Source organism: Puntigrus tetrazona, unplaced genomic scaffold (assembly GCF_018831695.1).
Source record: "Puntigrus tetrazona isolate hp1 unplaced genomic scaffold, ASM1883169v1 S000000647, whole genome shotgun sequence".
In the NCBI taxonomy this organism is placed as follows: Eukaryota; Metazoa; Chordata; class Actinopteri; order Cypriniformes; family Cyprinidae; genus Puntigrus; species Puntigrus tetrazona.
The window spans coordinates 256129-277647 of record NW_025048268.1 but is presented as its reverse complement, the minus strand read 5'-3'; the positions used below and the strand labels follow the sequence as shown (position 1 = coordinate 277647).

At 37.3% G+C, this 21519-nt stretch overlaps 1 protein-coding gene across 12 annotated transcripts in view; it reads right to left on the bottom strand.

Annotated features, from left to right (window-relative positions):
- lmo7b (LIM domain 7b) overlaps nt 1–16052 on the bottom strand; it is a 29416-nt gene extending 13364 nt beyond the window's left edge. For 10 of the 12 annotated variants that reach the window (XM_043232713.1, XM_043232714.1, XM_043232719.1 and 7 more), the window contains exons 1-12: nt 15751–16052; nt 14997–15082; nt 12164–12234; nt 11973–12042; nt 11485–11591; nt 9474–9504; nt 8419–8532; nt 7368–7566; nt 5876–6035; nt 2600–2629; nt 1878–2085; nt 657–805 (exon numbers count right to left, since the gene is read on the bottom strand). In XM_043232713.1, coding sequence (XP_043088648.1) covers nt 657–805; nt 1878–2085; nt 2600–2629; nt 5876–6035; nt 7368–7566; nt 8419–8532; nt 9474–9504; nt 11485–11591; nt 11973–12042; nt 12164–12234; nt 14997–15065 — 1208 coding nt within the window. In that variant the 5' untranslated portion in view covers nt 15066–15082; nt 15751–16052. Of the gene's footprint in view, nt 1–656; nt 806–1877; nt 2086–2599; nt 2630–4136; nt 4443–4846; nt 5153–5875; nt 6036–7367; nt 7567–8418; nt 8533–9473; nt 9505–11484; nt 11592–11972; nt 12043–12163; nt 12235–14996; nt 15083–15750 lie in introns of all 12 variants that reach the window. The other 2 variants (XM_043232725.1, XM_043232718.1) reach the window with 2 other exon arrangements.
- Between the last annotated feature and the right edge of the window lie 5467 nt (nt 16053–21519).

Genomic DNA, 21519 nt, shown 5'->3' with positions numbered 1-21519 from the left:
AGAGGAGGGGGGTGGAAAGGGCTTGGAGGACAGGTGTGACTATCGAATGTCTCTATTATCTCTATTATTTAAGATGTACAAAAATTTCTGCTCAACATCATGTCTTCTAAAATCCACATAAATAGTTTCTTGCATGAACACAAAAAGGCGTTCTAAACTTCTGTGATCTTTTCGCAAAGCTACTGTATCTTATGTCATGAAACTGTAGATGGTGCTGGCCGATATAATTACATCATTCACAAAGCACAGATGATTGGTTCACGTCACATCAACAGCCAAATACTTAAATACTTAGCTAGTACTTGCTGTATACACATTCTACAGGTGTGTACATCTATTTCCTACGAAATTAACACTACCATGTAGTGACATACCACACCATGACCATATTTTGTCATGAAAGAATCACGTTATATACATTTTTTCTATTTCTTCTTTTAAAACCTTGACAGCCCACAGTCCCCATTTACTATTATTAGATGAAAGACTCAGACATCGTTGAATACCCTACTTTGTCAGTCATTCGGGCTTGAAATAATATATGGTTAATTAAATAATAAAAGAATCATCATTTGTGGTTGGAATATTCCTTTAAAATAAAAAAAAAAGTATCAAAAAATAAAACTCATTACTGTGCGAGTAAAAAAAAATATTACCTCTCCTCTGGCACCCCGGTGAGTGGTGCAGTCCTGATGGCACTGGTCCCTCCCCCACTGGTAATTATTTCAATCTGCTCCCTCTCCTCACGCTTTCTGTGGAGGTCAGAGTTTGTACTACGCCGCCGGCTCTTCCACCTGCTCAGATCCTGCAATGCGAGAGGTGAAAATTGAGTGATAAATGAAAAAATACCAGGAAAGACCCTGTGGTCTGTGTGGGTCCTAACACCCCCAGCATAGTGACGGGGACACTATACTGTAAAAAAAAGCACCATGCTTCGGGTAAGACGTTAAAGAGAGGTCCTGACTCTCTGTGGCCATTAAAAATCCCAGGATGTCATTCAAAAGAGTAGAAGTGTGACCCTCGGGATCCTGGCCAAATCCGCTGATTGGCCTCTGACCATCATGACCTCCTTACAATCCCCATATCTGCTGATTGGCTTCATCACTCGGTCTCCTCTCCAGCTGTGGTGGGCGTTCTGGAGTGCTACGGCTGCGGTCACATCATCCAGGTGGATGCTGCACACCAGTGGTGGATGAGTAGACCCCCACCCCCAATGTAAAGCGCTAATTAAAAGTAAATAGTTCTTCTTTCTTTCCTCTTCCCCTTCTTAATAAACATTACTGTTTTTATTTGGCTCACTCAGGTCATCCGCAGTGCAAACTCAGAAACACAGTAGCAACATCCAGGAAAAACTAAAAGATGCTTCAGGCAACATTTTATGGAGTAATACACAGCCAAAATCAGATGACCTTCTGAATTACATTTTCCTCTGTGACAACCCTAGGCTCTGAAAACAGCCAAAGTAAATACTTAGTTAACAGAGCTTCCCCCTTTTTTTTATATATATAAAAATATATATTATTTACATACATGTAGTCATGCGAATATACATACATATACACACACACACACACACACACACACACATTATATAGATACACATATATACATACATACACACACCGTTATTTACATACCATCATGTCAATTCAAACCTGAAACTTTTTTGCTATGGATGGTATTTTGAGAAATGTATTTTTCCTGACATTTTTCTACAATATATTGTTTTTGTGCTTACAATTCTTAAAATATCTTCATGTTCCACAGGTGAAAGAAATGCATGCAGGTTTAAAACGACATAAGGGTAAGTAAATGATGACAATTGAAAAATGAAGGGTATGCTTCATTGAAAAACGCTACAAATAAGCATGACTTACTTCATGCCACCTGGCTTCACTTTCCTTTATTCTGTCCCGGATGCTCTGTAACTGCTCCTGCTGAACTCTCTGTATAGCTGAGGGGTCAAGGGTCACCTCTCCCACAGACCTCTGGTGAACATGCCGTGACCCCAGCATGTCAAAGCTGGAGCAGGTGTCAGATTCCTGTGCAATGGGCTCCAGTGTGATGTCACCCGTAGATTTGCTTCTGTTGCGTGGAGATGGACATGGTCATTTAAATGATGATCTCCGCTTCAAAGACCAGAAGTTTGAAATGTTGCCTTTTATGACGGTACAGTTATGTTACACTGACATCTAGAGGTTAAGACCTGAACTGTATCCAAGTAAAAGCTGCGTTAAATATATCGGCATCATAGAATAGAAAGAGCAACCAGCAAAAACTCCACAGAGAGGGAAAAGTAATGGTATAATATTACAATACAACATAAATACGCGTATGCATTATAGCTTATGCCGTAATGATTTAATAATGAAATAATGATTTAATGATGCAGGAGAGGCAGAATGCAAGGCATATACAGCATGTAGCATTTTGTAAAATGTGATTTTAAAATAAAAATATTCACATTTAAAAAAAATAATAATAATTTCACAAAAAAAAAAAAAAATTAAAAAAAAGCCTGCATAATGGAGCTGCAAAAACCATCAGGAATTTGCTATTGCAAGATGACACTGAAGCAACATCAAACATTGCAACTCACCCTGTGTACCGAGAGTGTCTCGTGGGCAATCTGGGAAATCATGAAAATATTTGATTGTAAAACTGTCTTTATAGTAAATAGAATGTTTTTTTTTGTCTCCCATGGATTATACTCACCCTCAAAACCTGTATGATTTACTGTCTATCATTGAACACAGACCAAAAAAATGCTAAGATGAACAAAATAAAAGTATATTCATATTTCTCTGATACTGATATATTACTGATACTTTTATTAGCCTAAAAAGATCATTTGACATTGACATTCCTTTGACTTCAGATTGTGTCATGTCAGACATGACAGAGCTCCAGGTGTCACAGCATACACACACAATGTGTTACACTATATGAGAGCTGTGCTGCAAAATATTAAAAAGCACCTATAACACTAAATCAGCTCAAGAAACTTCCAAGACATATTTTGTTATTGGAGATTTATGGTTAAAGTCCACGGTAAAACAATCCTAAAACGTTCTAGGTTTCATTATGCTTGGATCTTGTAGAAATTACTGCACAAATGCAGTTTCTGTTGTTGTTTGCAGAGTTAAAAATCGCTGTTATTATATTAAAATGCACTATGGAATTTTTCTTTTAGAACATTTATTACATCGGAGCTGCAAGTTTAAGTTCAGCTTTATTTAAACAGCCTTTTTTCTGTGCTTGCAGTGAATGTGATCAGGCCTTTTTTGGGGGGCATCTCACACCAATAAATATGAAGCTAGGCAAATGAAACAATGAAAATAGACTCAATTTGTTACAATCTCAAGATGGCCACAACTGCTACATTAGATCTAATTAAGCTCCATTAAAAAGGAAGCAGAGTTTTGGTTCAAACATACATAGTATATGCCATATAAATTGCTTTTACCAGCTAAAACGTTGCTGCATCAATATTACAGATCTGCGTTTTAGCAAATTAAGTAAAGCTAAAAAAGTAATACGCTTATTATTTACCAAGCATTTTATACATTTTCATACAAACATTCTGCACATATGCCTGTTATTAGCATACAATATCCTTCTCCAAATGTATATACTGTATGGTTTAAGTTAATCATCCAATGCACTACTACACAAGAAAACAAAAAAGTAAGAATGTCTCAAAGAGTGTGCGGGGATTTGGAATCAGGTGAAAAGTTTGGAGCAGGTGCAGCAAGCCAAGGAGTGATGTCAAAATCAGAGTCATCCTCAGAGGAACCAGACATCTTTCGGCTACAGGAAGGAGAGACAGAGAGACAGAGAAAAGGGAGGAAGCAATAGCAGAGGAAAAGGGAAAAGACCACTTTAAATAAATGAAAAAGGAAGACCAAGAACAGGAAGTCTCACAAGCATGTACTACTTCACTATGAAAAAAAAAAAAACACTTAAAACACATTGATAAAACTCAAATCTGCTGAAGCTGGTTGCCTTAAAACAAGTTCTCTCAAAATTTAATTGATTCAGCGAACTGTTAACTGGAATTAAAAATTTTGATTCTCTGCCAAATTGTCAACTGGCTCTATTAAAAAAAAAACACCATCTTTCCATATGACACAAACCTTAAGCCCTGCATCTTCTTGTACCACGGCCTGCGCTGGGACCCTAGCCTGATCTTTTTCACGTGCAGATCTTCCTCAGGCGTCCAGTATTTGGGCAGGAACTTGTCTGAATCGGCTTTGACAGATGTTTGATGCTCCGAGACGAGCACTCGTCGAGTGTAAAGGTCATCCAGCACCGGATCGGCATACCCTCGGTCCTCATCAGAGTCACTCATACCATTGTTTAGGGTTTGTTGAAGAAACTCTTCCTCCAAAGTGGCTGTTTCAAAGCCAGCACGTCCATTTACAGAGGGAACGGATGACACGCTGCTTCCCAAGACAGAGTCATCCGTGTGAGACGAGTGCAAAAATGCTTCCAAGCACATGCATGAAGGCCCACGCAAAACTGCTAACCGCTTTTTAATTTTAGTGCTAGTTAGTGGAACGCACAGCAACATCAAAACACAAGCAGCTCTAGCAAATTAGTGAAAACCCACACAGTGCCAAGATGAACCTTGAAGGGTTACTTCAAGCAAGTCTTCCAAATGAGCTCCACTACGGCAGACCACCATGTTGGGAAAAACTAAGCATGTCTTCTAAATTAATAAGCTTATTTAGTCACAATCAACAGGTGAATAAAAAGTAGTTAGGACCAGTTGGATGTACGCAAGCACAAATATTAGGGCACCACGGCAGACAGAGTCTATATTTGAAACTCTTTCAAGTCTGACCTCTGGTTTGATCTCTGGGGCGGCACTGCGGCCAGCCGCGAGGCGTCTGACAAGGTGAGCCATGATTTCCTAGCACTTGGGGTCACCACAGGGGCCACCCTGGGTCCTAGAGGCTTTGAAGGGATCGCAAAGTTCACAGGAGCCACGGAGGTTAGAGAGCGAAATCTGCGACCCGCTAGGTCGTCCTGCACAAGGTCTGGTTCAGGGCGCTCCGCATCAGAGTCACTGTCACTCTGGTAACTGCTTGCCCATTGGAGGAAGGCAGAAGCAGGAGGGAGATCGTGGCATAAGCCCCTCCCACTTTCACTACAGCCAAAAGATGGTGGACAGACTAAGAAAACCACCTCCAATTAAACGCACTACATATCTGTTATAGCCAACCCGTTAACAAAACTATTAACAATAAAAATGAACAATAAAAAGAACATTTTATATGGACAACATTAATCTTTTTGTCAGCAAACCGGCATGATCTCAAAACTCTGTTTAAATGAATAGAAATCTAACTACATGATGTTAAATATGTTATACATCTTTAATAGAATGAAGATCAAGATCTTTAAAAAGATCTTAAAAAAAAAAAAAAAAAGTACAAATCTCTCTTCATTATAAAGCATGGATATTTGTGTACTTTTATTTAATATTCTGATACAAATGCAAATAATGTATATTAAATATTAAATGTAATAAAATAATATTTAAATTATTATTATTTAAATTATTATTATTATTATACCTATTTTTATTTATTTTTACAGGAACACTATACACTGAAAACGTAACCTACATAAAATGCCATTCAAAGACTTCTGTGAACATGGAAGGAAAAAAAAATACTATTCAAGATCATTTTAGAATACAAAAGCATTTAAAGATCATTCATGGCCTTTTAGTGAGTAAATTTAAAAATTCAAAACCCACCGAGACCCTGCTGTATATCTGTTATAAGCTCAGCAAAAGTTGTCATCCAACATTTGTATGCAGGGTCAGTTTCTGAAGCGAAGGGAGCCAGAAAAGAGAGCATCATACCTAGTGAGGTTGCCTGCATAACTCCTGTCTCCCTGCTGGTACTCCTGCCTTTTCTTTCTCAGGGCAGATGGGACATGTACTCTCTCCCTGATGGGAGCATCACTTTTATGGTCTTCTGCCATCCTGAAACAATGCTCCGCTTCTGCGTCACTACAGCAACCTGGGAGAGAAAAAAATACAGATAAACAAAACAACAGTCAAGTGAGAAACCAAGCACACCTCAAAAAAGTTACTCGTTAAGCGTCTTTTGCTTGTTTTATTGTTCTGTTCACTGGAATAATTTCTAGTTTCGTGTTTGCATATTTTATATGGTTTAAACAGCACATTATTTTGCATTGACATTAACATTTTAGCATGGTGACAACCTTAGAGCACCCCACGGTCTTCATCCGTCATTCAGCTGGAATCAGCTCTGTGCATTACCGAATGGGTGTAGAGCGATCAGGAATGTCACACTTACGTGATTGGATGGGGAGAAGGGACAAGGCCTAGGTAGCGAACTTTCATTACCAAGTGTTTGAGAGATGCAATATCCAAGTCACAAAGTAAACACGACTTTGTGATTTTGGTGATAAGAAGCAGTATGGACCGTTATGTCTTGAAGTAAATGTTTGATGATTTTGCTCACACGAGGTAAAGCAGTAATTGGTACATTTAGATGCAATCTAACAATCGTTTAATAACTGGATCGATGGCTCAATGGCACTGAAAAGCCTTCATTGAAACTCCTTAACTGATCCAAATGAGCTTGACTGAGTTGGTGTAGATCTTAAATTTGCCGTATATGAAAATATTAGCCTACTGCAAAACTACTTTCACAGTTAGATTCAGAATAACATGATGTCATGATGTGTATGTTAACAAGCTTTATATTGTTATTACAGTGGAACTGTGTCACAAACTCCAATCGCATAGAAATTTTGTTCATAATAAAAGCAATGGCCATGTAAATAACATCTGAATCAGATCACAAAGGTGTGTGCACTACCAGTCAAAGGTCGAGGGTTGGTAGGATAATGTTTTTGAAAGCTGCCTCTTACAAATGCAGTCTTATGAGATCAAAAATACAATAAAAATGCTAATATTGTGAAATATTACGACTTAAAATGTATTCTTGTAATGATAAAGTGAAACTTTTGGCAGCCATTACTCCAGTCTTCAGCTTCATGTGATCTTTCAGAAATCATACATGCTGAATTGCAGTTCAGGAAACTTTTCTTGTTTCTTCAGGGATGTTTGAAGATTAGCAAAAGTAACGAAATGTAAATGTCTTTACCGACACATTACTCTTGATTTTCACATTTTTAAAAGGTGTATATAAACGGTACTCTCAGAATCTGAAATGTGATTTGGTCAGACTGAAGAAAGTCAGTGCATGTTAACACACCACTGTGATGACCATCAACTAGAGCACAAGTACAATAAAAGGACATTACACATTTAAATACACACACACACACACACACACACACACACACAACACCAGTCTTACCTTCACTGCCGGCTCTGAGAGTGCAGTCTGAAGCTGCGCTGAGTGTGCGAGACTCCACTGAGTCCAGGCTCTCGACTGAGTCCTCTCTCCTGTAGCCCGGCTGCTTCAGACTGAACAGATCCTCCCTGTCAGAGAACCAGCCCTCCGCGTACCCACTGTCCCTCACACTCGACTTGGACTGCACAGTCTCCTCCAGAGCCTGAAGAAGGTGAATAGAGACACAAAACTTTAGGGTTGAAAAGTGAGATTTAGCGAATAGCACCATTTTTTTTTAAGTTTTGTTTTTTACTGACCTAAGAAACTGCCTACATGCTGAGCAATATGTCTGTCAATTCTTTGATAATTACTATGCGGAGACAGACAACACTGACTTGCGCTTGACTGAATCATTTTATTAGAAGCCAAAATTAATGGGGAGTTCTGGACCTGCATGACGTCCTTTGTAAAGTCTAAATCACACAAGACCCAACTGTAACATCTCTCTACTTGAGGAAAGTAATGATTCTGACAAGCGAGGGGCTTGTTTGTCTATTCCAATGCATAAACACCTGACAGAAATTAAATTAAGTTGACATTTTATAATTTGTGCAACAAGTCTCAACTCTCCTTTTTTAAAATATGCAATAATAAAAAAAATAGTTGATGTTGTTGTTGTTATTATTGGCAAGAGGAAACACTCCAATTTTACGATTCAGTCATATATATCATAAAACAACTACATAACAGTTTTACATATACATATACACACACATACTTGTGCATGTATGTATGTGTGTGCGCGTGTGTAAATATACAAAAACATACATGTAGTAAAAATAAGAAGAACTGTAATAAGAATTAAACTATGATCGGTCTATCATTTTGACAATAGCGGTCCTGAAAGAATGCTTGTATAAATACTAAATAAAAAGTAAAATAAAGTAAAAGTTTCATTTGTTTTTATAGCCCAATATACCTTTTAATCCAATTAACATTTTCTAATTGATCTTGTGCATCAGCCCTCAAACTTACATGAAAAAAAAAAAAAAAAATCACATCAAAAGCTAAATACCTTAGATAATGCTGTGCCCAGCAATCCTTCAAAGGCTTTTAGGTTGAGTTGTGGTCCAGTGTAAAAGGGATCAGACTGGGCCTTCCGTCCTAACCAGTATATAGTTATCAAAACCTGTATGTAACAACAGTATAAAAGAAAAGAGGTAAAAAAAAAAAAACAAAGCAAAGAAAACAAAAAAGATAAACTTCAGTCTGTATTTAATGAGTAAGTATTATTAAAATCATAACTATATATCATACATTTTTATATTAGATGCACAAAAGCAAAACCTCTCAGGATTCATTGCTGTGAGTGATTGCATGTGGCATGAAAGGCTTCTGTGTCCCAGTTACATTCATGTTCTCATCTACAAAACTATGACCATTTCCACACACACACACACACACACACACACACACACACACACACGGTGCCAACGGGACAGGAATGTGGCACACGTACAAGACAATGAAGACAACAGGGCTTTGTAGTGCCTGTTGGATCTCTAAGATTAATTATTCTAAGATTAATTATTCTAATGAGGAATCAAATATTAGCAAAACAACAGATTACCAAAGAAACAAAGATGCATGGTAGACAGTACCTGCAGATTCTGTGCAGTCCCAGTTCAAATTACATGCTAAACTCTCTTATTAAAATTAATCAGTCATCATCAGTAGCACTTATGTTTTTCCCCTAATATTACTTACTCTGATAGACGCATGCAAGCCATCTAAGAACCACATGGAGACGTAACACTAAAACACTTCTCTAAATTTTATTGTTCCTATTTCAAAATGTTGGTCACTGGAGTCATTAATGGATATAGTGCATGCAAAGCAGCGCTCGAAGTGGCTTTGAATGACACCGCAATAACAGCTTCTGCAGCATGTGTCAAGATAAAATTACAAATCAACTAGTTTGGTATGCAAACTAAAGTGTCAAAGGCCAAATAAAGTGCACATTAAAGACAAACCATTTACAGATTAACTTGATGCTGCACCGTTTAGCTCAGAAGTTATTATTATGTGATTAATGAAAGCCCTTTAAGCGAGGAAAAAAAAACAACTTACGTTTTTCAGTCTCCTGCTTGTCTCTTCGCGTCTAAGCAAAAGGAGAGAAGAAAGTTAAATGTGATGAACACACACACAGATCAGTTCCAGCTCACACTAACAGTACCAGCAACTAAATCCACCCTATACCCTCTAATAAAATTAAGTCACATCTATAAATGGACCTACATACCATATAAGCTTTACAGTAAGTCACATCGTCACGTATACCGATGTTTATTCACAACAATCATACACAACGCTTGCGGAGCTAATTTAACAAAGACAATCAGCGAGTGTTCAAAAGAAACTCTAAACTATCTGACAGAGGAACATACTTGTTCCCTCAGAGTGCTGACACCGGACATGTGAGCCATCTGTTTGTCACCATGTACTAGCAAATATGGTTTTACAGAGGAATTCAGCCATTTAAACGCCAGACGCTAAATGTCAAGCTACCTCAAAAATAAGTCAGACAGGCTATAAAGAAAACAGAACTTGAGCTGCACTTCTGAGGTTATTAAGTGAAAGTGCGCATGTTATTTCACTGAGCCCTAAACCAACATGACTGCGAGAAAGTATGCAAGTTAAAAATAGCAGTCAGATCCACTATAGCTTCACCACAGCATTTGGTTTAAAGGGACAGTCATATGGAGCTAAATTTAGAGGTCACTGTGTCCCCCGCTCCACCCTCTCGTGCCCCTCGTCCCTCTATAAGGCCAATGATATGGACATTAAGCTCTCAGCAGGATGGTCAACATGATTTATTGTTCGGGTTTAGTCGGGACCTACAAAATGAGGCTGTGTGATGAAATTGAAATTGAGTTAATTAGTTATTGAAAATACTTGATATGGTTTTGAAAACACCTTTTTTTTGTACAGATAACAGTAGCAGTTCTCCAACAGGTGCTTGAGGCCCACAACAAACCTTTAAAAGAGGCTGTTAAATGACTTAATACAATTTAATAATATGTATCGTTACTCATATCAAGTAACAAAATGACAGTCAAAATGGTTGAAGAGAGAGCAAGAAACGAGGTAGAAGGAACGGAAACTGAACATCACACAAGTTGATCTCAAACTCGATGTCCACCTGAGCACCGGAACTCAACTTCTAACAACAATGGCAAATTTCAAACAACAGATGATTAACAGGATAGTTCACCCAAAAATGAAAATTGTCATTATTAAAATCATTTAAATCACCCTCATGTGGATACAAATCTGAGTTTCTTTCTTGTGTTGCCCATCAATTAACATAAGATCCCCACTGACCTTCACAGTATTTTTCTCGACTACAGAAGTCAACGGGGACCAACAACTGTTTGGTTCTTGAAAATATATATTGACCATTTTCATTTTGAGATTAGCTGTATCTTTAAACAGTCCATTTCCTCTAAATACCACATTATTATTTTCCAAAGAAAATGTTTGTCTGTGTATTCATGTCAAATTTCCCTGTTTCTTAAACGACTTGCATTTTAGGATGACATCAACCAAGCCCCCTTATTTTAAACCCCTATATCACATGATATATATAAAACTTTTACAATTACATCAAAAGTAAACTGAACCATGAATGCCTTTAAAGTTGACAAATGTTTAAATCTCGACAGCGGTTTATGCTCAGAAAACATCTCAAGCCCTGATCTTAATAATAACAATGTCAATGTGTCATGTCTGGCTGCTTTAAATGCCATTAGATTCAAAATACATGAGGCAGCTTGACTAAAACATAGGTCTAGCTTGGTGAGGTATCATTGTTTGAGTTTGATGTTGGACAGATAATGTGCGACAGGATCCATCCAGCCTTTCATTTGGTATGGAAATGTAATCAGGCTGCAAACAATATTCAAATGAACCCTGTTCCTGCAGTCACACGAAACACTTACCTCTTTCTTTATACACATACAAACAACTAAAACGGTACTAAAATGTAAATGTGTATAGATAGGTTTGCATCAGATGTTTAAAGCTTATTGAACTACACAAATATAATGCAAAAACCTTCTTTTCCCTTCTCTCTGCTCACCTGACGGTCACGCGTGTGGACACATCTTGCAGATCTCCGGGATGGAAGAGCTGCGCTTCATTAAGCCCTAGCTTCTCACAAGCCTTCAGAAACACATTCACGTTGTCCTGAAGAGAAACCAGCATTGACTATTGCAGCTAGTGTAAATGAAAAGTTAGAAGTCATTGGTAATCCGTAATAATCCAGTTAAATAAATGAGTTCAGAGTACTAGGCAACGAAGCTTGGTTGGCGAAGTACCAGAGAAAACTGACCAGCATAAAAGACAGACTAGTTAACCAGAAAAAGGGGTGGGAACTGAAAGAGACCGTTGTCAGCATTTACTACTGGAAATCCTCTGGACTCGAGGGGAAATGTCTTGGCATTTGTGCAATGTTTATACCTGATATACACGAGTCATTTAATCACAAAATAATTATGTTTCATTGACGCTGGTTGATTAAGTCTTAATTCTAACTATATCTACAATGTACATTTATAATGTACTCACCAAGCCTGCGATGGGAGTGGAGAGCCTGTTCACTCGTTTAATGATGCCTGGCTTCAATGTGTTGATCAGACTGAAAACAGATTAAATATGCTTTAAGAAATAAATATCTTCATACAAAAACTACACTATACAAAACTAATAAAATAAAATAGAAATAATAGAATAATAAAAAAAAAATTAAAATTACTTACTCGCACAAAAGGACCCCGTCCTCTAAGGCCACTCGAAAGCTTTTACTTCCAAAATGCTTTTTTGTCACCTCCTGTTAAGGAAAGAACCCAAACAGATGACATGCACAAATTGGGGACGGGGGCAGATGCGCGTGTTCAGATTTCCAATCCCAGGCTCTGACTGGGCCGAAAGGACATTCACGGAGTTGTCAATAATGCTGTGTGCTTAGAGTCATTGTCCTGTTGGTATGCAAACCTTCTATAATAATCAGACAGTCTACTTATATTCTAATGAAAGTTAGCTGACATGCAGGTGCAAAGTTACTTATTGTCAACAGAATGTTCATAAGGGACCATCAAATTAAAATGTTTACAACTTGCTTAAAAAGTTGCCCAGTGTATCGTCAGCATTATTAGATCTAGGAAGAGTCCTGGTTGTTTCAAACTTCTTCTATTAAAGTTAATGGAGACTACATGCTTCTGTGACCCTTCAGCGAAGCAGAATTCTTTTCTGAACTCTTCCCCAGATGTGTGACTTGGTGCAAACCTGGTTTCTTTTGATATGCATTATCAGCTGTTAGACCTTTTATTAATACTTTTCTAAATCATGCCCATTCAACTGAATTTGCCACAGGTTGACTTCATCCTAACTGTAGTAACAAAATATGGAAGAGAAAATAAGTATATATATATATATATATATATATATATATATATATATATATATATATATATATATATATATATATATATATATATATATATATACACACACACACATATACATAACAACACACACATATAATAAAACATAAAAGCAAATCCTGTCAGCGAAACATACAAATTGCCAAGTAAGAGTCCATTTCATTGAGTGAAGGTCCGCAGACAGGAAACCACAGGCCCTCTCAAAAACATGACATGCTACTTTCCACTCCAACCAGATACATTTCAGAGCACATTCTGATCTTCAGTCATCATATGCAATAGCACACCACATAATTACTTTTACTGTCACTAAGCAAGCAAAACAATCTGAGCAAAATCAACAAGTGCCCTATAATTCCCCCCAAAAGATGGCACAATCACAAATCACCCCATGCTATCACTGAGCCAAGTTAGACAGCTCTCTAACCAAAACCACACTTTCTCTCTTTTCATACTGGATCCGTTCCAGTCAAATGATCATCCATCAAGTCATCCTATCCACACATTATAATTGTGCACATTCAGACACGACCTCAGAGCCTCCCTCCATTACGCCACACTGTACAACATGTTTGGAGAATGAGGTGCCCAAGCAAGAAGCACCTGACCGTACCAGTCATGCGGTGGAGTGGGCATCTGACAAACAGAATGTGGCAAACAACTCCGGGGTCCTTTGTGCTCAGATTGAGATGCACTGAAGCATCCATGCTTGATGCCTGTCCAATTCTGCATCCTGATCATCAGCTTGTTTGGGCACATGGAATGTAATCCATCAATGGCTGCTTGTGTACGGTTCACATCAAAAGAGGCCTGACAGAGCCAAGGCAGACTCCAAAAGATCTAACGATTCCATTATTTTATCCCAGTTTATACATTCAATATATGATTTCATTTGCAGAATGAGTTAGCTCCATTTTTAACAATTAACTCAATTTATAAAAAAGGTTTAACAAATAAGTTTTTTTCATTATGCATTCTATTTAATTTCATCATTTATAATTTTTTAAAAAAAAAAATAATAATAATAAACAGCTAACTTTTTATGTATAAGTTGTGTTTTTGCAAATGAACTAAAAAAATCATAAAGAGCTGAGAGACTTAAAGTGGTGCATGTTTGAATCTTGTGCAACAACATGCAACTAAAAAGCACTGCTATTCGGCACAAGACTGGCAGATCTCAGGAAATGGTGGTTAGATCTTGCTGGTGAGACCAAAATGCAGTTTTGTAACAAAAAAAAAATAATAATAATAATAATAATAATAATAATCAACATGCAAAGCAAATTCAAAAAATAAAGTTTTTCCATTCTGTATACAAATTGTTCTTTACAACATTTTAAGCAGTACAACTGTTTAACATTGAAAAAGTTGGGTGGCATTTGAGTCAATAAGATTGAGAAGTACTACAAAAACAAAAAAACAAAAAACATGTAATTCAAGCCATCAGCCGCTGCTTACCAAAAGGTGGCTGTGGAGGAAATGGAGAGTAAGAAAGGTTTCTTTTGCAAATCAGCATAATAAAATGATTCAATACATCATCAGTCATTTAATACATGACTGTACTGTATTACAGACACAATAGTTTATAATAAAGGCATTACATCTTGTACCTTGCAGCTAACTGATGAACGACATGTAATAAAAGCTAACTAAATATTACATCATTATTCAAAACGACTTCTTAACTTATTAAGTAGACAAATAGTATCTAGGATTCTATGGAGCTGATGCTACTTTGCAAATGGTTTAAAGCTGATAAAAGACAACCATAAACGGGTTAGGTTATGTAAGTCTGCTTTAAAACCATAAGCATTCAAGACAAAAGCGAGTATCATGATGAATGTTACCATGTCTAGTTTTTATTTAATTGGTCCACCTAAAATAACATTCAGGAAATAAAGCATTTCCTGAGAGCACACACACACATCAGGATACGCTCTTTTGCATTTTAAAAAGTGCAGGTAATACTAAAAGACGTCAATAACATCTGTCGGGCTGTTTTAAAAACTGACTATTGCAACAGACTTGCATATTTAAAGCATCAGATTCTCTGAGCGCACAAAGAACAAAGCCTCAGCAGAACATGAGGGTGAAAAGACCTGCACTTTTGTGGCCAGCATGGGAAAATGCTTGAGAGTGATGTCATTACCTCAAGCCATCTCTGCGCCTCCAGAAAAGCCAGCTCGCAACTGACTGCAGACTGCTGACGCCACTCCATCGCCGCTGCAATCACACCTGTGTGCATTTCAGGACCAAAGATAATGTGAATTACCAAAATGACTCCATATATAGACGAGGCATTTACTGTTATTTCTAGCTATTTTAAATACTATAATAATAATAGTAATAATAACAATAATAGTAACAATAACAACGATTATTATTGTTATAGCTGCCACTGCATTGATTTGTCAGATAAACTATAACTCAATATAACTGTAAACATAAAACGGTACACATTTGACAGAATTTTATATTAGAATCACAGCTTAAATGACATTCAACAGTTTTTCCAAGAGTATACAGGTCTTTGCTACATTGAGAAAAAAACACATCAAAGACAAAAAATAAGCAAAAAAAAAATAATACTTGTATTAATACAGTCAATAAAATTGTTTTTACAAAGCTTTCTTATTTTTTTTGGCAAAGCAATGCGCGTTATACATTAAGTGATACATTAGCAGCATCTCATCTAATCTAAAACAAAGTCATTTGGGGTTTGTGACACCAAAGGACAAAAAAAAAACACTTCCATCAAAGTAAAGTGTTCTGGAGCGACTCTGAACGGGTTAAAATGTTATCGCCTACATGTTTGCAACCCCAAAATACGCTTGATGTGATTCATAACACTGCGCACCTGTGGCACCCTACGAGCATCTCGAGTGGAATGACTCAAAACTTACCTGCTGGCCCCTGCTTCAAGTACGCTTATTGATTTCCTGTAACTACTCTGAAATTTCACTTCCCAGATGTCTCGACTCGAAAGAACAAGGTGTTTCCCGCTACCGGTGCGCGCCGCGTGCCTCCGACACAACTCCGTTAATCTGCTGCAAACATCGCTCCTCGGATTCACACCTTGAAGTGTCTCTCCTCCACCGAACCCGTTTGCTGGCTCGAGGAGGAACAGAAAAGCCCCGCTCGGTGATGGCACGGAGGCGCTGAGCGCACAGGATAGTTTGCGTGTTTGCAGAGGCAAGTGCAAATGCAGCGATGATGAGTTTAAATATATGCCACGCCCCCTGCTGCTAGAGAGGCTGATGACGTGCTCTGTGGCGTATGGACAGCAGATGGCGACAGAGATTCACTTCCATTTTTAAAACTATCATTTTAAAGTTATTTTATTTTTTTTTAACATTTTTCTAAAAATGTGAATATCTTGATTGTAATGCCTTGTTGCCATTTGAATGTTAACTGTCAAATTCTTAAAAAAAAATTAATGGCTCAAAATTGTATTAATTAAAACTTAGTATTTCAGTTGTGACTAAGGTTAACGTGAAAAATAACCCTTAATGCTATGTGTTTAGTTATGCTAACACAGGCAGGGGAAGTCAGTAATATTACACACACACACATCTAACAAATGATTGATAAGTATATTTACTTTTCTAATTGTATTTGGACATGAAGTGATGGTTTATGTTTTTGTAAATTAGTCTAGCTGATCTATTCCCAGAAAAAGAAGGGGAAAAAAGCATTAGCATACACATTAGGTCTGAGTATGGACTGTGGTCTTTTGGTAAGTACTTTTAACCTCGCAGATGAGGTCTGGGCAGAAAGGATACCACAATACCATCCAGTCCAATCAAAGATCTGTATAAGAATGACTTACATGCCCTATTCAGCCTGCCTGTTGTGCATTTTAAATGAATATTATAAAATTTAAAGTGCATTGTTATTTATTTACTGATAAATATATGTAGATTTATATGTTTTCATGGACCACAAAGCAATAAAAAAAGAAAAATGATGCAATAATTGTACCAAAAATATGTATACAATTGTATTTGCTATACATGATGCAGTTAGGTTAGATGCAATTACTGAAGTTTGTTGCAACATGCTTTGAACTTATACTGAGAGATGCTTTCAACAGCTGGAACTAAAACAGGAAGTGCTTCATCCAGCGACAGGAAGTGTTAACCAAAGCTGGAGCAATGTACAAGTCTGTCTGCCCACTGGTTTCCTGTGTGACTAGTCTGCTGTCAGACAACCAACACTTTATCACACTATTGTTGATGATGAACATCAAGACCGCTCTACAGGTTTCAAAGCTTGCAAGCAGCTCTTCACAGGATGCTGGTGAAAGGTGTTCTCTTCTGTTGGTCTATAAATTGACTCATGATGATGAAAAAATAAGTGAATTCTGGTGATGCATATATTTTAAATGCAAATATTAATTTTCGAATAAGAGAGTGCAGCATAATATGGCATATTTTAGTTTATATGTTGCACTTTTAAGATTGCCATCTTCTTCTGCTTAAAAGGCCAAATGCATGTGTGAAGGAGTCATAAATGAAGGCAATTAATTAATTTTCTATGTTTGTTAAAGAAATCTCTTGCAATAGAGCAAGAAATATTTCTATATCTCCGTACTTGGGTCAGCCTGAAAAACATTTTTGTGTTTATTGAGAGTCCTAGTCTGATGCAACGTGCACAGATTCAAGTTGAATAAAAGCTGTGCAGGGCTTTTAGAGGATTGCTTAGCTGGTTTGATATTCCGAAATTGTTCTCCTCGTCGGTCCTAACTGGTATTTTTAAAGTTAGTTCAAACCCGTCCGAGAGATCAGAGTTTAAGTAAACATTCTAGGGGTTCTAGAATTCTTAGCAAGCTATTTAATAATCTTTCGCGCTTCCATTGCCACAGATTTCTGTCACATCCTCATCTCGAAATGTGTGTTTTTGATTCTAATTCTTGGTTTCTGAAGCCATTGGATGGAATGAGCTAAACTAGAAACATACAAAGAAAATTTGTTTACAGTTTAGAGTGGCTATGAGGTTGACCACACACATTAGAGGTGATGTTTCTCTAGCTCTAGCTCTAGCTCTAACCCGTCCTCTTACTTACTCAATATATGCTGGATATATGAAAAAGGCTTCCAGAAATGAATGGATAAGTGAACGCTGGTTTGGCAATGCATGTTTGCGTGAGAAACATTCTTTCAGTCAACAATGAAGTTTGGTTATAAAACAAACATCTAACCAGAGCCAGTGCTACAATTCACAGAGGTTGAGATTAGCTGTTTTTTCTTTTCTTTGAGGGGTCATTTCTATTGTTTTCAATATAATGGAATGGAACCTTTGCTTAATGTGAAATCTCATTCTCTGCACATCGTTTACAATGTTAGATTCTACCCCCATATAGTTGTTGTACAGCCTCAGGGTGCGCATGTGTATATATATATGCTTCTTTTGTCCTTGCCCACTGACTGGTGGTCTATTTCACCTGGAGCTCCACAGCTGTTTAGCACTGGAACGGCAGTACAGTTTCCTGAACACTGTAGCTTTGTCCTGATCTGGCATTGCCTAGCAGACATGTGAGAATAGGGAGGGATGAAGACGGGAAGGTGGGCAGCCAGATATGTTAGTCCAGCCAAGGGCACATTTCACTCCCGTTAACACACATCTTAAAACTGTACTTGCACCTAGAATCACTCCCATTACAAGGCTCGGCAAATATTTGATGACAATGTCATAGCTGTTTGAATCAGAACAAGAATGATTTCGCTCTTTTTTGGCCTAAATAATGTAAAACAGTTGCTAGAATTAACGTATAGACTTTTAAATGTTCAGAAGAAAATGTGAGCAATGCTTGATGGTGCGAAACTCACCTCCCATGGTGTTTAAATGATGTGGGTGGTTGCTGCGGTATATGCTGCTCTTATACTTCTGTCATCAAATTTACAAGTGAGCCTCAAAATGACTTAAAATGAGACAAATCGAGTTTTAAAATAAGTCGTAACACTTAAATACACATACCCTAAAAATTAAAAAAAAACATGGACATATGAGATAGAATAAGTGTGATTATTTATTAATAAAAAATGTATTTGGTATATATGCTAGCCTATGTCTATATGCATGTATAAATAAATCAATACAAACATCTATATTTATACATGCAAACTTCACAAACACATATCACAAAAGACTGGAAAATTGTTGTAGACAAGCTTGGAGTCAAAAAGATTGAGAACAACTGTTTTTTATGGCTGCTAGAGCATCCAGATGGTTTGGTTGATTTGCCTAAATCAAACCTCTTAGGTCCATATGATTCCAGGTAATGAATATTCAACTTTTTCCTGGAATGTTAAATATAACATTCTTTGTAAGAAAAATAGCTTGCGAAGAATATCGCGCTATTATTGATTAGTTCCTAAAAACAACCAAATAGGCACAATATGCTAATGTTAAGGAATGTTTCATTTAATATATTTGTATTTTTATTAAACATTAATGCCATTAATGCCAAATGATTTACTTTTTAAGTCTGATGTCACACGGCACTGTTTCTGCGTCTAAGCACAAAAAGCAAACAACGTACCATGTATACCAGTATAAACTTATTGTATGCTGAAATACTACCAATATAATGATTCTAACCTTTACCTCGATCTCGAATGACTCAGTTGGCCAGACAGTGATTCATCCCTTATGGATCTATAAAAATTGTTGTCTTTGTTTTAAAAGCTTAGCTTATTCAGTAGGTGTGCTATGAACAGTGTTCGTAAATGGCTGTTAATATAGTATTCTCAGTTGAAACAGAATAGAGGCTTACATCAGGAAACAGCGAGCCTATTCATTGCATCACAACTTAACAAGCCAATTGAAATAAAATTCTAGTCAAGAGACAGTGTGAAATGGTATTTGCTAAATGCTATTATTATAATGGTTATAATGTTACCTTGAAAGGCTGAGTCAGCCAACTAGATCTCAGAGTTATAATGATGCAATTCTCAGTGTAATAACTGCACATCTCCAATGAACAACAAAGATGTGGTGAGGTCATCTTGTGTGCTTGTAAGTGTGCTATCACTTCATGCATTCTCAACAGGACCAAAGCAGGGTGACAAAGTGAGAGGTTGCTATGGCGATGTCTTGTGTTGTCAGAAGGGTGAGAACAAATTGATGTGTCAGATGGAGGAGAGTTCCCACACACACACACACACACACACCAACTGATCAACTTCCAGTATCTATAATAAGACAGACACATCGGATGGCATTTTACATCTCGGTATAACCCGTGTGGAACTTTGATGGGACTCGGAAGAGTAGTGAGGCAGTTTAAAGCCTGCAGACTGTGGTGTGAGAGAAGAAGGCATTCGGCAGTCTTTTTACTGTGGTATTATGAAAGCAGTGCCACAGAGAGAACCATGTCAGTGGCTTGGTTGTACAACAATAAAGCATGGGTTGCATGTCAGTGTGCCTGTGAGTCAGTGACAGTTTGCTGCTGTCATTTGCAAGAGCGGTCGACACATATAATAAGGCACCAATAGAACAATGACTCAGGATGCTAATGAGGCGGCACTGCAGTTCAAGTCTTCATTTACTCTCCTTCAAATTATTACAGACCGGAATGGCTTACTTTCTTCTGTAAAACACAAAAAGAAAATGTTTTAAAGGAACACTACACTTTTTTTGAAAAGCAGGCTCATTCTCTCATTCTCATAAAGTTGAGTTTTAACGTTTTTTGAATTCATTCAGTTGATCTCTGGGTCTGGCGATAGCATATTTAGCATAGCTTAGCATAGATCATTGAATCTGATTAGACCGGAAGCATCTCGTTTAAAAAATGTTCCTATTTAAAACTTGACTCTTCTGACATTCTGTACTCAGCGTGACAGAAAATGAAACGTTGCGGTAGATGATATGACTAGGAACTACACTCTCATTCTGATGTAATAAACAAGGAACATTGCCGTACCATGGCCACAGCAGGCAAAATGTTATTTTTTCAATACAATGTAAGTTTTAAGCTGTCTAAAATATGTCAGTGTCATTGTTCTGTGTCAAGATGCACACCTGTAATGTTTTCTTACATTTCTGTAATAGCTGCTAAAATAAATTCCTTTAAATTAGGCCTAGTTCTACCGTGCCACACTTTTTGAAACCTAAAAACTTATCTAAAGAACATATCTGAGAATTGTGAGCTCAAAATACAGCACAGATCATTTATTATAACATTTTTAAAACTGCCCCTTTTGAGAGGGTTCTCTTTCATGTCTCGATGTGCTTAAACCATCAAACACATACAAGTTTATGTTAAAAACTTGTGTGGCAGAAGTATAATATATAGTAAATAAATCAATAAATCCAGTTCTCTCTTGTAGTTCTCTGGGGATGAGACTCTGCAGTCAAAAACAGAACAGTTGACCATCAGTTGATCTGATAAACGTTTGCCATGGCGTTAAAAGCAAAGACAAAATGACAGTGCCATGGGTGGAAACATGCAGATTAAGGGGCAGTAATATAATAAAACCTAAGTGAAATTTATAGTCTGCTTTTTCAGGCTCGTTTTGTTTATGTTTAAGCTCTTGCAAAGTATTCTAACTGAAAATGTCCAACCTGTAGATTTTACATTAAGATTAAAAGAGCGGTCGGAAAATTGGTGGTAAGGGTGAACTCTTGAGACTGCGGTCTAGGTCGTTTATAGCCTACATTTAGCTTTTTAA